At 42.5% G+C, this 15,188-nt stretch overlaps 2 protein-coding genes across 6 annotated transcripts in view; one reads left to right on the top strand and one right to left on the bottom strand.

Annotated features, from left to right (window-relative positions):
• Zmat5 (zinc finger matrin-type 5) overlaps positions 1 to 4,730 on the bottom strand; it is a 29,294-nt gene extending 24,564 nt beyond the window's left edge. Inside the window, exons 1-2 of one of the 5 annotated variants that reach the window (XM_005007272.4) lie at positions 4,581 to 4,717; positions 4,239 to 4,385 (exon numbers count right to left, since the gene is read on the bottom strand). The gene's annotated coding sequence lies outside the window, so the exon portion shown is untranslated. Of the gene's footprint in view, positions 1 to 4,238; positions 4,386 to 4,501 lie in introns of all 5 variants that reach the window. The other 4 variants (XM_005007273.4, XM_003478328.5, XM_063225978.1 and 1 more) reach the window with 4 other exon arrangements.
• A 226-nt stretch (positions 4,731 to 4,956) lies between these two features.
• LOC100714804 (cytochrome b-c1 complex subunit 9) lies at positions 4,957 to 7,349 on the top strand. Its single transcript, XM_003478327.5, has 2 exons — positions 4,957 to 5,162; positions 7,111 to 7,349. Exons 1-2 carry the CDS (start codon positions 5,013 to 5,015, stop codon positions 7,153 to 7,155), a joined length of 195 nt encoding a protein of 64 aa, XP_003478375.1. The 5' UTR covers positions 4,957 to 5,012; the 3' UTR covers positions 7,156 to 7,349.
• The last annotated feature ends 7,839 nt before the right edge of the window (positions 7,350 to 15,188 follow it).

Below are 15,188 nucleotides of genomic sequence, written 5' to 3'. Positions count from 1 at the left end.
GGCTCCAGGGACGCAGGCTAGAGCCATGGTTTCTCATCAGATAGTTACGGGTCCCAGGAGGCCAATTTCCAAATAGGAAAGATAAAAATAGTCAGAAAGAGGCTCCTGCACCTGATATTCAGATTCCAAACTGACTGACTCCTTCTGTCCCTTGTCAGAGCTCGAAATACCATCTGAGCCTCTGTTGCCACTGTCACTGCTGTCTACATCTGGACACAGGCTCCTCAGTTCACCCCGCCAAGGGCTGCATCAGATCAACCCTCCTAAAAAAACACCCATGCTCAAAATTTTCCATGGCTCTCAGGAGAGAACCTTATTGAAAATGAATTCTCCTGGGGTGAGGGGCAGCACTTTCTCAACATGCATGAGGCCCTGGAGCCCTGAGCTGGGTCCCCAGTACCAAGGAGAGGTAGGAACTCCTAGGTCAACTAGGAGTTGACCTAGGAAATGACTTAGCAGATCTGGAGGAGTCCCAGAAATCTATAATATCCTCTAGAAGTACAGGTACCCCCTAAAAAATAAAAGCCTGCAGGAATAAACCTCCCCTTGACCCAAAGGCAGCCTTGGTTGGGTTGAAGATGGTAATTCCATGTAGACGAAGGCCTGGATCTGCACCTTATTGCAGACCCTATAGTGGCTCAGTTAGAAATCAGCCTGATCTGATTATGAATAATCTTAGTTCACTGAAATGTGTATGCCTCCAACTTGAGGCAACGCACGTTTTTTTTTTTTGTCTTTTTCTTTTTTATTGGTACCAGGAATCGAACTCTCGACTGCCTGCTTCCAAGGCAGGCGCTTATGCCGCTGAGCTAAATCCCCAGCCCCAGCAATGCACAATTTATAGAGCCAATAAAATTGTTTTCTTACTGTATAAGGGCTTTTTTTTTGAAGGAGGGGGTACTAGGAATCAAACTCAGGTCCTTGTATTTGACAGGCATGTACTTGAACCACTAAGCTATAACTCCTGCCCTTATGGGTTTCCTTCTAGTCCAAGAAAGTTAAGAATTGGAGGGGCTGGGGATTTAGCTCAGCGGCATAAGTGCCTGCCTTACAAGCAGGCAGTCGTGAGTTTGATCCCTGGTACTGAAAAAAAAAAAAAAAGAATTGGAAACAGAGATGGAAGAGAAAATCTTTAGTAATAATCAGTGAATTCTTGGAATCTCAAGTATATGTAACCTGGCCAAAAATTTGATATGCTGAATATCTGACACATACGTATTGTGATTCTGATTTAAGATTAAAATTAAGTTAGATAAAATATCTCCCTAATTAACAGTAGACATGAGTTTTGATTGACAGGTTATTAATGACACTGCTATATATTAAAAATAGTGTCATCCACCCTTAAAAATCTACCCTTCAAAGCAGCCACGGCAGCAAGTAGCAGGCGACCCAGAGAGAGAATCAGCCAGCCAGTGTCTCCCGAGATCTGCTCTGTGTTGGAACTTAGAGCGCTGGGCAACAAAGCAACCTGCTCACCTCCCTAGCAGGCAGCGGTGAGTCCACCAGTGCGTGGGCTGAGAATCAAACACCCTTTCTCTCCCCACCATTAGCAAATGGGAGCCAGAGGTCTGAGCATCTCTTGAGAGGCTGACCTATGCAATATAGCAAATATGGGGGATTCCCTTCTTCCATCTCTTTGAAGACAGAAATGTTGTTTTCACTGTTTTGCTTTGTTCGATTGTTTTGCTCTAATATATTCTGTTTTGATAGGTTTTATAATGTTCTGTTTTTGGCTTGATTTTGCTATACCTGATTGAAAGGGCAACTATTGTGAAGATGAGATATACTCCGGTACCTATTACTGTTATTCAGGTATCCTGCTCTGAAGTTCTGTACCAATTTCACTGCATTGTGTCAATTGGCTTTATTCTGTCTTGTTCTGTTGTATTTTACTACCTTCAAAATAATAAAAAAAGAAAAAAATCTACTCTTCATAATCTGATTTCAAGTCAGAAATAGAGCCTGGGGCGTGTGTGTGTGTGTGTGTGTGTGTGTTTGTGATTTTATGAATCTAAGCAAGTGCTCTACCACTTAGGTAACCCCCAGCAGGAGCCTGCATTTTTAAAAAACTCCTTAGCCCAGAACCACTGACGTAAGAGAATTTGACTAAGTCTCTCAAAAGTACTGAACTGTGTATAAGAACTTGAAATTCAGTATAAGTTTAATTAATTAGATTTTCCTAGTAACTAAGTATCCTTGGGGAAATTGTGCTTGTTAGGTTATGCATGTAGAGTATATAAAAAGAAAATCTAATATATTAAATTTATAAATTGAATTAAAATGTTTAAGGGAAGGTAATTAAGCTGTAAAAAGGGCTAAGTGCTTAAAGGAATTTGGTTTGTTCAATTTGAGTTCAAACACTAATCAAAGGAAAAGTTAAGGTCATTTTTCTTACTTTCATAGATTCATGCATAGAATAATAACTTCAAGTTGAAACTGATAGCTTGAAGAAAATAAGGTTTTAAAAACTATTACTCCAAAATGAGAATTTTAATTTAAAAGATAAAAAATAGTCCAGCCATAGTGGTACATGCCTCTAACCTCAGCAGTCAGAAGGCTGAGGCAGGAGTATTGCTAAGAGTATGAGGGTTAGTGGGTTACCTGGTGAATTCAAAGCTAGCCTGGACCAGCAAGACCCCATCTCAAAAACAAAACAAAACAAAATATAGATGTAAATTAAATGGGCTACACCTTTAACTCATTGTGGTCTTTCCTACTCATCACACTTAAAATGATTCTCTCCTGAACTTCCCAACCAGCCAGAACAGATGGTTGCAGATTCCTACAGGCTCACAACTTCCTGCCCCAAAGAGTTATCAGTATGTGTTGCAAGTAGTAAATAACCACAAAAAGGATAACACATTCTGGAATTAGAACGTTTCACTTTTCTTCCTAGTCCCTTAACTAGACTGTTGCGCTTTACAGTTGAATAAAAATAGGACTCAGAAGGTCTGGACCTGATCAAGGTCACACAGAGTCAGAGGCAGAGCCAGACCTGGAGTCCGGTAGCTGATCCCGAATGTTACCTCTGCCTTGATGTCTCTTGTCTTACATTCAGACCTCTCTTTCTAAACTCCAAAGCCATGTTCCCACTCGCCTTGGACAGCTCCACTTCAACTCGAACCAAAGGTGGCCAAAACAGAACTAAGTTCATTCCTATTGACTTTGCTGTTGAGCTCAAAACTTAAAGATGTTCTTGATTCTTCCTTGCTGCACACCCTGCACACATCTAACTTCCCAAAATACATTTCAAATCTGATCATTACTCTAATCCACATGCTAATCTAAATCATTTTCTTACAACTGATCCACCTGAATAACTTTCTTCTCTTCAGTCCATTTGGAGATCAGTCAAAATGATGACATTAAAATGTAAATTACATCTTGTCATATTCCTGCCCAACACCTTTCAGTGGCTTCCTAAGACACACACACACACACATATGTATATATATATATATGACTCCTTACCATGGGTTACAAGGCCAGACTGGAGCTAATCCAAGCCCACGTTTTCATAGTCCACTCGACTTTCCCTCAAACACCCCAAGAATGCAGCCACCTTAGTACCTTTACTCCAACAATTTCCTGTTTGACCAGTAAGTATAATCAATCCAGGTGTTTAGCCAAGTGTTTAGCCTTAGAGTAGCCACCCAGGCTAAAACAGCACCACCAGTCAGGTGTGGTGTAATCCCAGCTCTTGGGAGGCAGAGGCTGGAGAACTGCTGTGAGAGGTCATCTTGGGCTACCCACTGAGTTCAAGATTTGGCTGAACTACACTACATAGTGAGACCTATCTCAAAAAACAAACAAAAACAAAAACAAAAAAATAGCCGCCACGTCCTTCCCAAGAAGACCATATAGCTTAGTCTGACTGCCGGGGATTTAGCTCAGCGGCTTAAGGGCCTGCCTAACAAGCACGAGGTTCTAAATTCAATTTCCAGCCCCCCTCCCCCAAAATCAAACCATAAACTGTATCTTAGGCTGGCCTTGAGCTCCGCAATCCTCCTGCCTCAGCCTCCCAAGTACAGGGATTACAGAGGTGGACCACCAGACCCAGCTTGTTCTTTAAAACACTAGTTGTGTGTAGAAACACAGGATTTCCCTACCACTGCCCCGCCCCCTCTTCATTTATACACAGTAGACGGCTAGCTCCATGATTGGCTTGTTCACAGCAGAGGACCGAACAAGGCCCATATTAGGGACTGGATAAACATTTAACGAATGCCCCTTACTCGATCGAACACTCCTGCCTTTCCTATTTTCAAGAAGAAATGAGTGGTTCTAGGTCGCCCGTCTGCCAAGCCAGGGTTCCCGGAGGTGTGAGAAACAGGAAGCACGGACAGAACATCCCCAAGGACCCACTTTTGTCACGTCTAGGCCTGCATTCGGGACACGGAACACGGAAAGAAGACGAAACATTAGCCGGGGACCCGCCGGAAGGCCAGGTGCCCTTCCCCCTCCACCCATTCCTCAACCCAAAAATGATGGGACGCACAGAACTAGAAGGTAGAGCCAAGCATTCCAATGTTGGAAAGGAATACAACTCGCCCCAGACATCCCGCCAAGGAAGCTACCTGGCTCCTTGGGGCTAGACCGCTGCAGCCCCTCCTCTTGAGGCCTTGCGTAGCGCACTGCTTGCCGGGATTCGTAGTTGATAATCAGCCCACTATTCCCAGAAAGCTTTGGGAGGCTAAATTGAAAGTGTGGGGAGAGGCGGGGAAAGCGCGAGGCCTTCTGGGAGTTATGGTTCAAGTAATTAAGGATCAAGAAATCATTGAGAAGAAAAAACGAGTAACAAAACTTACAACACTTTGACTGTGATGTTTTGAATCTTAGGAGATGCTTTCCCTCTCTCTCAGGCCAGCTGTTATATCCGTGGTTCAAGACGATGACTTCTGTGATCCTAATAAACTACCATTCCCATAAGGCATTGCACATAAATGCATTTGGAGCGTGTAGTCGACTTCGGCGCAGGCGCAGTGGCTGGAGTTCGGCAGTGAGGAAACATGGCTGGTCCGACTGCTGTTTCGAGATTGTACTCCCTGCTGTTTCGTAGAACTTCGACTTTCGCCCTCACCATTGCCGTGGGCGCCTTGTTCTTCGAGCGCGCCTTCGACCAAGGCGCAGATGCGATCTACGAGCACATCAACGACGGGGTGAGGGCCTGGGCCATCCTGACCTTGGGCCTGGCAGAATAGTGGGAGTGGAAATTGGGCGGGACTCAGTCTACCTTCACCAGTAAGGGGGTAAAAACTGTAGATGGGGTAAAAACTAGTAGATGGAGAATGCCATCTATCCTCTCCATCTAGTGTGAATCTTAAAACGTTAAAAAAAAAGGGGGGGATGTACTTTATAGGGGTCATATTGATATATCCCATCCCACAACCTCACTTTGTTCATTTGTAGAAGCGAAACTTAAACCTTTGATAGCAAAAGACCTACTAAGTGTTCACCACCAGTAGTAAGTCAGAGAAAAGTGAGGGTTGAAACTTTAACCTCTGCCTCCTTTGAGGGTGTAAGCGCCAACTTGAGCCCTTGAAAAGGACAGCTCCTTAGGCGCTGTAGCTGACCTTTTATTTTATTTTTTATTTTTGGTACTTGTAATCTAACTCAGGACCCTGTGCTTGCCAGGCAGGCGCTAATGCCGCCGAGCCATATCCCCAGCTCCTGTGGCTGATCTTTTAAAATTTCAAGCAGGGCGGGGTGATGTTCACCTATAATCCTAGAACTCAGGAGGCTGAGGCAGGAGGATTGCTGCAAGTTTGAGCTTTCGTGGGCTACCTAGTGAGTTCAAGGCCAGCCTGAGTTACGTAGTAAGACCTTGTCTCAAAAAGCAATTTTTAAAAAATTGCTCTTTGGATTCCCAAGCCTTTCCCACATAGATAGCTTGTTTTGTTTTGTTTTTTTCGACACAGTGTCTTGCTTGGGAATTCAGCCTGGTCGTGAAGTCACTTTGTAGCCCACAGCGGCCTTGAACTCAAGGCATCTTTCTGCCTCAGCCTCCTGTTGCTGGGATGACAGGCATGTGCCACTATACCCAGACGACAGTTTGATATTAACGGTTAACAGTGGGGCTATTTTTTCTCCAAAATTCATTTTTAAAATTTTATTTATTTATTTATTCTGTGGTGCTTTGAGACAGGATCTCCACACTGTGCAGGTGGGCTGGCCTTGAGCTCACTTTGTAGCTCAGGCTGGTCTCCAATCTACAGTGATCCTCCTGCCTCTGGCTCCCAAATGCTGGGATTACAGGCAGGAGCCACCACACCCAGCTCTACAAATCCATTTTATTTCAAAAAGGAGAAAAAATAGACTGAAATCAAAGTGTCCTGCGTGGGAATACTAAGCCTTGTCACTTAATAACCATGGCATTAAGTTGGACATGTTTCTTAACTTCTCTTCAGTTTTATCTGTGAAATAGAGGCCATAATAGTAACTGCCTCAGTGAATCAGGTAAGGTGCCCTTAGGGCCTGATATGTGGTCCCATTGAAAAATACCATTCTCTGCATTGCTCGGGGGAAAAAGTAGAAGGATAAAGTAGGAATAACAACACTTTGTAAACTTGTTATGTGTTGAACCCTGCTAGGTTCTGTTCATGCTTTGTATCATTAGATTTTGGCCATACTGTACTTGTGTTTTTAAAGGCTATCTGACACTACATCCCAGGAAAGCTCTCTCCACTAATGTCATACTGCCCATGGTTAGGGCAACTTCCCATCCATATAAAAATGTTACCCCCATCCTGTCTTTGGCATTGGTTTCCTTTGGTCATTTCCACTAACCTGGAAAGGCATCTGAGTACCTTGCTATATCCCATCAATTACTGTGTTTGGAGCCATTCTCTCAATCTGTCGTTTAATTTCCTGTAAAAGTAAGATTGTACCTTCCTACTTCACATAATGATTGAGAGCACCGTAGTATTTTATAAAGGTTTAGAATTGTGTGCCAAGCCTGGTGTTGCTTCCATCCTATCCACCACCACTGCATTTTTAATCAGAACATAGCATTGGTTTCTTTCAAGCTTGTTTTAGTTGTGCAGTGGCTGTAGTTGTAAAATGTAAGAGCAAAGGTTACAGTTTGTCTTTCTTGTCTTTTATATGCAGAAGCTGTGGAAACATATCAAGCACAAGTATGAGATCAAGGAGTAGTTCCTTGCCTCCCAGGGACCAGAAGGACCAGGTCTGCCTACTAGCTGTCTGCGCAGAGCTAGGGGCTCAGTTCTTCACAGACTACCTGTAGCTGTTGGCAAGGAATGGCTCCACCTAACAGACTGTTTAACTTCTACTGTGTTTGAAGTGTGTTTATTCAGAGTTACCAGCAAATAAATGTAAATTGGCCTTGAGACCTGCTGTTTGCTTTGGGTGCTTTGTTGACTCTCAGCTTCACATTTCAGTGAATTCACATTGATTGCACATCAAAGCTTTCTGCAAACATGTAAAAGGACATAGACTCTGCCATTTGGAGTCTTCCATTAATTTCCAAAGAACTGGTTTTCAAAATATGAGCCTAGTTGGAGTTAATACCTTCAACGTTGGCCTCTAACCCACAAGTGTCATTATTAAATCACAGAAAGGTTAGTTTAACCATTCTGCCTTGCAGAAGCACTGTGGCATGTGCTAAGTAAAAAAGGCTTGTCCTGGAAGTCTTGAGCCAGTCCCAGCCTCAGGCTTTTATGTCTGTTCTGCCTTTTAACTTGCTGAATGTCTTTTGGTGAGCTACCTTACCCTTCTGGGCCACAGCCTCCTGCCAAAGTTCCCCTCTGGTGAGTTTGGTTTACCAGGATGCTTAGTTGGGTTTGAATCAAAGGCAGGCACTCAGCCTTGCTGAACTGCCTTGTCTGTAAACTAGAGATAATAATTCCTACTGCATGGAGATTTCGTAAGTTTTAAAAGAAGTTGTAATGCTGTTAGGGTGATTATATGTCTGGCATGTGGAGGAGTGCCAGTAAAAATGGACAGAGACATTCCACCCTGCCTTTGGTACTGGGGAATGAACCTAGGGCAGTGGTGACAAACTTACGGTATGCATGTGGCAGCAGACTATCATTGGAAAACCCTTAAAAGGTTCACCATCACTGACCTAGGCTAAGGTGCACACTCACCCTTTTTTTTTTTTTTTTTTTTAATGTTTTATTTTGAGACAGGGTCTGGCTAAGTGGCTGAATTATCTAGGCTAGGCTCAGATTTGTGATCCTTCTGCCTCAGCCTCCTAGAATGCTGAGATTATAGATGTATACCACCATGCCCTTTGTTAATGGATTTTTATGTGCTTTTTGTTTTGTTTTATATCAGGAATTGAACTCAGGACCTCACATTTGCCAGGCAGGCACTTATGCCACTGAGCTATATGCCCAGTGCTGTAAACAGATTTTAAGGGCCCAGCCTGGACATTCTTTTTTTTTTGGTACTGGGGAGCGAATTTACAATCTTACCAGGCAAGCACTTGAGCCGCTGAGCTAAATCCCTGGCAATAAGCAACTTTTTTTTTTTTTTTGTGCCAGGCATTGAACTCATGACCTTGAGCTTGCTAAGCAAATGCTTGTGCCGCTGAGCTAACCCCCTGGCCAGCCTGAGCATTCTGCTAGAAGACTAGAACAGTAGGAATGTAAGGAAGAGAGGTTTGAGGACCATTGTCTTGTCATTCAGCAAGTGTCTGGGGGCCATCGTGTTGCTCTAGCATGTAGGAAACAGCATGTGGAGCTTGCTCCTAGGGAGTAGATGCTGTAAACCTCACCTGTGTTAGTACGGACTGGACCCAAGGGAACAATGCGAGGAGGGAATAATCAGGATTTCCTTCAAAAAGCCAAAATCTGGAGGTGGTAAATCTGAGCCACATAAATTGGGTGTTGGAGGAAAAGCAAAGAAAGCAGCAGGTTTGAAGGCAAGAATGTCAGAGAAAGGCATTTGCTATGAGGATCAAAAAAGGCCTAGATCGGGGCAGGGGATTTAGCTCAGTGGCATACGCGCCTGCATTGCAAGCAGGCAGTTGTGAGTTCGATCCCCGGTACCGATAAAAAAAAAAAAAGACAAATAAAAGAGGCCTAGATGGCTGAAGAAAGTCCGAGGTGGAGAAGTAAATGAGATTAAATCACTGAAGACAGTGTGTGTGTGTGTGTTTCTTTGAGACAGGCTGGCCTTGAGCTCACTTCATAGCTGAGGCTGGTGTCAAACATGCAAGGATCTTCCTGCCTCAGCCTCCCAAGTGCTGGGGTCACAGGCTTGTGCCACCATGCCTGGACAAAAAAAGAAAAATGAGATTCAAAACAGTAAAAGGACAGTTACAATACTTAATACATTGTGTACTCAGAGTACAGGACATAAGCATGATACCTAAACAATATTGGCACAAAATATTCTTTTCAAGGGACAAGCTGTTTAACTACCTTAACTATCTTGTATATACTTACGGGGAAAAACTCAGCAGGAAGACGAAGCATGCCTTCCCGCTATGGGGTTTGGGAGGAGATTGTTTTTGTCTTTTTGAGACATGCCTGGCAAAACCAGTGAACATTTTTGAAGAGTTATTCTGTGTTAGCCAGCAGTGCATGATGACAAGCTCCAGGTGGGACACATTCCCAGAAGGACTCTGCCCAAGCAGCAAGTATATCCATCAGTTAGCCTACAGTTAAGATGCACCATTATTTTTCCCCAGCTTTTCTGGTGACAAAAAAAAAGTTAGCTTGGTCACCCTGATAGCTGCATTAGTGTAATGGATTACCACAAACTGGGTAACTGAAAACATTAATTTTCTCATGTAAAGACCAGAGGTTTGAAATCAAGGCTTCAATAGAACCATTATCCCTCTCAAATTTTAGGGAAAGACTTATGGTGGTCACTGGGAATCTGGGAATTGGTAGCCTGTGACAGCCTAATGCCAGTTTTTATATGGCCTTCATATGGTCTTAGAAGAACACAGGTTCAGGGTTCAGGGCCTACCCCAATAGTAAGGCTTCATCGTAGCTAATTGTGTCTGTAAAGACCCTACTTCTATTTTTTTTCCAAGAATACAGTTTTAAGTGCTTACATATTTGGCATAAGGCACTGCTTTCACCTCAACACCGTGATGAACATCTCTTGTTATAAACATGCACTTTTGTAGGGGTGATGATGTGCCAGAAGTAAAAAAAAAAAAAATTTTGTTTCAAGTTAAAGATGTGCACATTAAATTGTGTGTGTGTGTGTGTGTGTGTGTGTGTGTGTGTGTGTGACAGATTGAACCCAGAGGGGCTGGGGATTTAGCTCAGCGGCATAAGCGCCTGCCTTGCGAGCAGGCAGTCATGATCCCCGGTACTGATAAAAAGGAAAAAGACCCAAAAAAACCCCAAAAAACAAAAAACAAACAAAAAAAACCCAGATTGAACCCAGGATTTTCACAATGAGTTACACTTTCAGCCCGCCTTCTCTGCCTGTTTTTTTTTTTAAAGCCAGGTGGTTGTTGAATTGTCCAGGCTGAGCTCAAATTTCAGTCCTCCTGCTTTAGCCTCCCAGAGTGCTAGGATTACAGGTGTGCACCACCACACCCCGTTTAGGAGTCTCAATACATACTCATAAAACTCCCTCCAGGGAGGGATGGCACTTTACCCACTCCTGCGGGCAGTACACAAGTGCTATTTGTTCATGTTCTTGACAAAATTAGATAATTGTTAGCTTGGGCGGCCAGGCATGGGGACACATGCCTATAATCCCACCACTTGGGAGGCTGAGGTAGGAGGATTACCACAAATTGGAGGCCACCCTGGGGTATACAGTGAGTTCAAGATTAGCCTGGACTACACAGTGAGACCTTGTCTCAAAATAAAAAAATAATAATAAATGAAAAGAGCCAACTTTTCACTGGCATCCTCACATGTGGAAGGGACAGAGCAGTGCTCCAGGGTTTCTTTCATAAGAACACTAATCTTGTTCAAGAGGGCTTCACCTTGTGATCTAATTGTGGCCCAAAGGCCTCACCTTCTACTGGCACCACACTGGGAATCAGATTTGACACAGGAATTTGGGGGCAGGGGATACACTGAAATCATAGCATTAACTTCACTAATGGAGGAAGCTGTCTTCCAAACCTGTCGGGAAACACCGAGGACTGAGGGAGTAGCTCAGTGTTAGAACACTTGTTTAACATGCATGAGGTTCTGGATTTGATCCTAAGTACTGTGCTACCATAAAGACAAAAGCATATGATTAACTCAGTAGAAGCCAGGGCCAATGGATGAGCAATCAGTTAAGATTGGAAACACAAGACAGGAGGAGGAGGGGGGAGGGGGAGGAAGAGGAGGAGGAGGAGGAGGAGGAGGAAGAAAAAGAAGAAGAAGGATTTTACAAGCGAACATTTAAATACAGTTTAACTCTTAAAAATACCAGAAACACAAATGATTAAAAACATGAGAAGACATTCAATTTCATTTATTAAACTAGAAGATGAAATACCATTTTTTGCCCATCAGATCAACAAAGGATGATTTGGCAAAGGATCAATTACTGCCAATGAGCATTAGAACAACGGTTTAGCACTGTCACAAAAGTTTATTTATTTTATATTATATTTCTGATGTCAGGGACTGATCCCAGGGCCTTATACCTGCTAGCCAAATGTTTTAGCAATACTTTTGTACATATTTTTGCTACATACCCAGTAGCAAAAGTGTCTTTTTTAAAAAATGTATTTTAAATGTTCATTCCTTTTGTCTCAAATTCCACTTCCAGAAAATTATCCCTACAACTACATGTACCCACATTCATTGGAACGCTGTTTAGCAAAAAATTAAATCTTTGGATGAGGAAATGGTTAACTAAAAATGTACATTCAAAACAGGCTTGATGATACACACCTGTAATCCCAGCACTTGGGAGGCTGACACAGGAGGATTAGTGCACATTTAAGACCAATCTGAGCTACAAAGAGCCCAAGGCCAACCTGAACTGCATAGGGAGACCCTGTCTCAAAAAAGGTAAAAAGATAAAAAAGATAATAAAATAAAAATAAAAAGGTAGATTCACACATAGAAATTTATGTAGACATTACAATATTGAGATGACTTATTGGATGTAATGGTAAAAACAAGTGTGAAGCAGAATCAAGCTGCAAAATGGTACATTCAGTTGTTTAGTTTGATCCTATTTATGAAAGTCTACATACAATGGTACGAGTGTACAGAATATTATCAGATGTGCATAAGCTGTTCTCAGTGGTGAGCTCTGAGGAGTGGAATTTCAAAAGACTTTTAAAATTTTGTGCAACAGATTTTTTTCTTACAAGCAGATATTCACTTTGTGTGTATGTGGTCCTAGGAATTGAACTCAGGAACACTCTACCACCGAGCTACATCTCTAGTCCTTTTTTTTAAAATCTTAGTTTGAATCACAGACTCATTCAATTTTCCAAGCAGGGCTCATACTTGCCTCCTTCTAGTTTATCCTGCTGAGTAGCCAGGATTACAGGAATGAGCCTCCACACCAGACTTTGATCTTCTAATCTAAAAATAATTTACAGAACAGAAAGCAATTAAGTTAAAAATAATGGTTACATTGAATGTTCACAGGAGAGCCAGGCTTGGTGGTTCATACCTGTAATCATAGCACTTGGGAGGCTGAGCCAGAAAGACCAGCCTGGACTACACAGAGAAATCCTGTCTCCAAAAAATAAAAGAAGTTCACAGAAGAACCAAAAGATAAAGCTAAGGGGCTGAGGATTTAGCTCAGCCACATAAACGCCTGCCTTGCAACTGTGTGTCGTGAGTTTGATCCCTGGTACCAATAAAAAATAAATAAATAAAAATAAAGCTAAGTGAAAAACCAAAACAAAACAAGAAAACCTCATCACAAAGTCATATAGAGGAGGGTTTTTTGCTAAATACATATGAGAAAAAATTTGGTTACTCAGGAGGCTGAGGCAGGAAGATGGCTTGAGCCCAGTTCAAGGCCAACATAGGTAACATTATGTGACCCTGCACCCCCTAGTCCCCTAAATACCCTAACCTTTCTAGAATATTAACAGTGTTTCTTTTTTTATGGTTTATTTGTTTTTCAAATACATTTTATTTCAGAGAAAAAAATAAAATTTCAAAACGTGTCAGTTGGGGCAACAACAGTACATACATTGTGCATTGTCATCCCCAGATCATTCAAGCAGAGCAGAAGACATTGGCATTTAATGATCCAACAATACTAGCACAAATCTTTCTCTTCAATGAACTCAGGCTTTCTCAATGAAATCAGCAGTATAACTACCTTAACTACCATATATACATACATGTATATATATATCTCAACATATGTTGTTTCTTCTAGCTTCTCACAATAGTGAGTCAATACAATGTTTACCCCGTGTGTGTGTGTGTGTGTGTGTGTGTGTGTGTGTGTGTGTGTAACAGTGGTTCATTTTGAGTGAGTCTGTTTTCTTTTCCACTGTGTCTCTCTCTGATTTCTAGGTTTTCTGTATCAAGCATGTTATTTTCATCAGATAGTGGGATAAACAGAAAGGAATGAACACAGAGGCTGCACAGTGTGAGCTCCCAGCCCTGGCTGTAGGCCTGGAGCCCCAGCTGCCTGTGGTCTGAGGCTTCTTTCCTAGGATCTGATGAAGACTTGTCCTTGGATGAGTCCCCTAGACCTCCCTGGCTGGTTTGCCATGCAGGGGGCAAGCAAGGGTTTAGCACTCCTCAGACCACTACAGTGAAACTGTTTATTACTAGAAAAAAGTTCTCCCTCCCAAGCTCAGCCTGAGGCATTTCCTGGAATCAATAGCTGGGAGTATTTTGAGTTAGCAAGCCCCAAGGACTCCCACCTGCCCCTCCTGTGCAGGGGTCAGGAAAGGTAAGTGTGGATACCAAATAAAGCAAGCTCCCCTTCTGAAATCCCCTTCTGAGAAATTGGCATCCTGAAGAGCCCTGAGCAAGCAGCTTTGCCCACTCTGTCCTGTTCTACTAGCTTCTCTCTTGTGCTCGGACACCTCTCTAGGTTGGGGACACAGCTCAGTGGTAAGGTGCGCCTAACAAGCACAAGGCCCTGGGTTCTATCCCAGCACTGCAAAAACCCCTTCAAACATGTCAAAACTGAGCCAAGTGTGATGACATGATTGTAATTCCAAACTCTGGGAGGATGTAGAAAGGAGAATCAGAAATTCAATCCCAGCCTGGCCAATTTAGCAATTTAAGGAAATATTATCTCAAAAAACAAATTTAGATAGGATGTGTTAAATAGTTCAAATTGGCCTTGAATTCATTTGTAGTCCAAAGTAGCCTCCACAGTGATCCTCCAGGAAGACAGGCATGTGCCACTGGGCTCAAAATAAAATATTTCATTAATTATTTTAATTAGATTTTTAAATTTAATTTTTTTAGACTGGGTCTTGCTATGTAGCTCAGGCTGGCCTTGAACTTGAAGCAGTCTTTTTACCTTCTGACTTCCCAAGTGCTAGGATTATGGGTGTGCACCACTAAGCCCAGCTACAAAATAAGATCTTTTAAAAAGGACTAGGGTGTTGCTCAGTATGAAGGACCTGGGTTCAGTCCCCAGCACTGCAAAGCAAAAACACTATTTGTGAAAACTGTGCATGTGAGCTGAGCGTGTTGGTGAATGTCTATAATCCCAGTACTTGGGGAGGCTGAGACAGGAGAATCACTGGGTGTTTGAGGCCAGCCTTGGATACACAGTGAATTCAAAGACAGCCTGAACTACATAGCAAGACTGTCTCAAAAAAACAAAAACAAAGGAAAACAGGAGAAGGAAAAAGAAGAAGAGGAAGAGGAAAGGGAAAAAGGGAAACCCTTGGAAGGAATGTGTTTCGCAATCAACATTTATCAACCATTTGCTATGAGCCAGACATAGTACAGTACTAAGTGCTGTGCACTTTTTTTTTTTTAAGCCAGTCAAATTTAGCAGTGTGTGGGGGGGTGGTATACCAACTTTAGTGACACTAATGTTAATAAGTTCTGATAACCCACTGCCATCGGACCAGCCAGTGCTGTGCACTTTATTTGCCATTTAATGTGAACAATAATTCATGAGATTATATTATTTGTTCCATTGAACAACCATTGAATAAGGATAAAGAGTACCAATTTTAGAATGGTTGTAATTTAAGCCCCATGATTTATTGGCTGTGTGAACATAGACAAATGCTTACCTCCTCTGAGCCAGCTTCCTTATTTGGAAAATAACCTCATGATATGGCACAATGGCATCTA

This window comes from Cavia porcellus, unplaced genomic scaffold (assembly GCF_034190915.1).
Source record: "Cavia porcellus strain 051 isolate PalLab524CR breed Dunkin Hartley unplaced genomic scaffold, mCavPor4.1 scaffold_16, whole genome shotgun sequence".
Taxonomy (NCBI): Eukaryota; Metazoa; Chordata; class Mammalia; order Rodentia; family Caviidae; genus Cavia; species Cavia porcellus.
The sequence above is the reverse complement of the archived record's forward strand: the minus strand, read 5'-3'. Positions and strand labels throughout refer to the sequence as shown.

Coding starts and splice junctions, on each gene's coding strand:
- LOC100714804 (XM_003478327.5), top strand. CDS start 5,013: ATGGCTGGTCCGACTGCTGTTTCGAGATTGTACTCCCTGCTGTTTCGT. Junction 5,163..7,110: donor ACGAGCACATCAACGACGGG/GTGAGGGCCTGG, acceptor TTTTATATGCAG/AAGCTGTGGAAACATATCAA.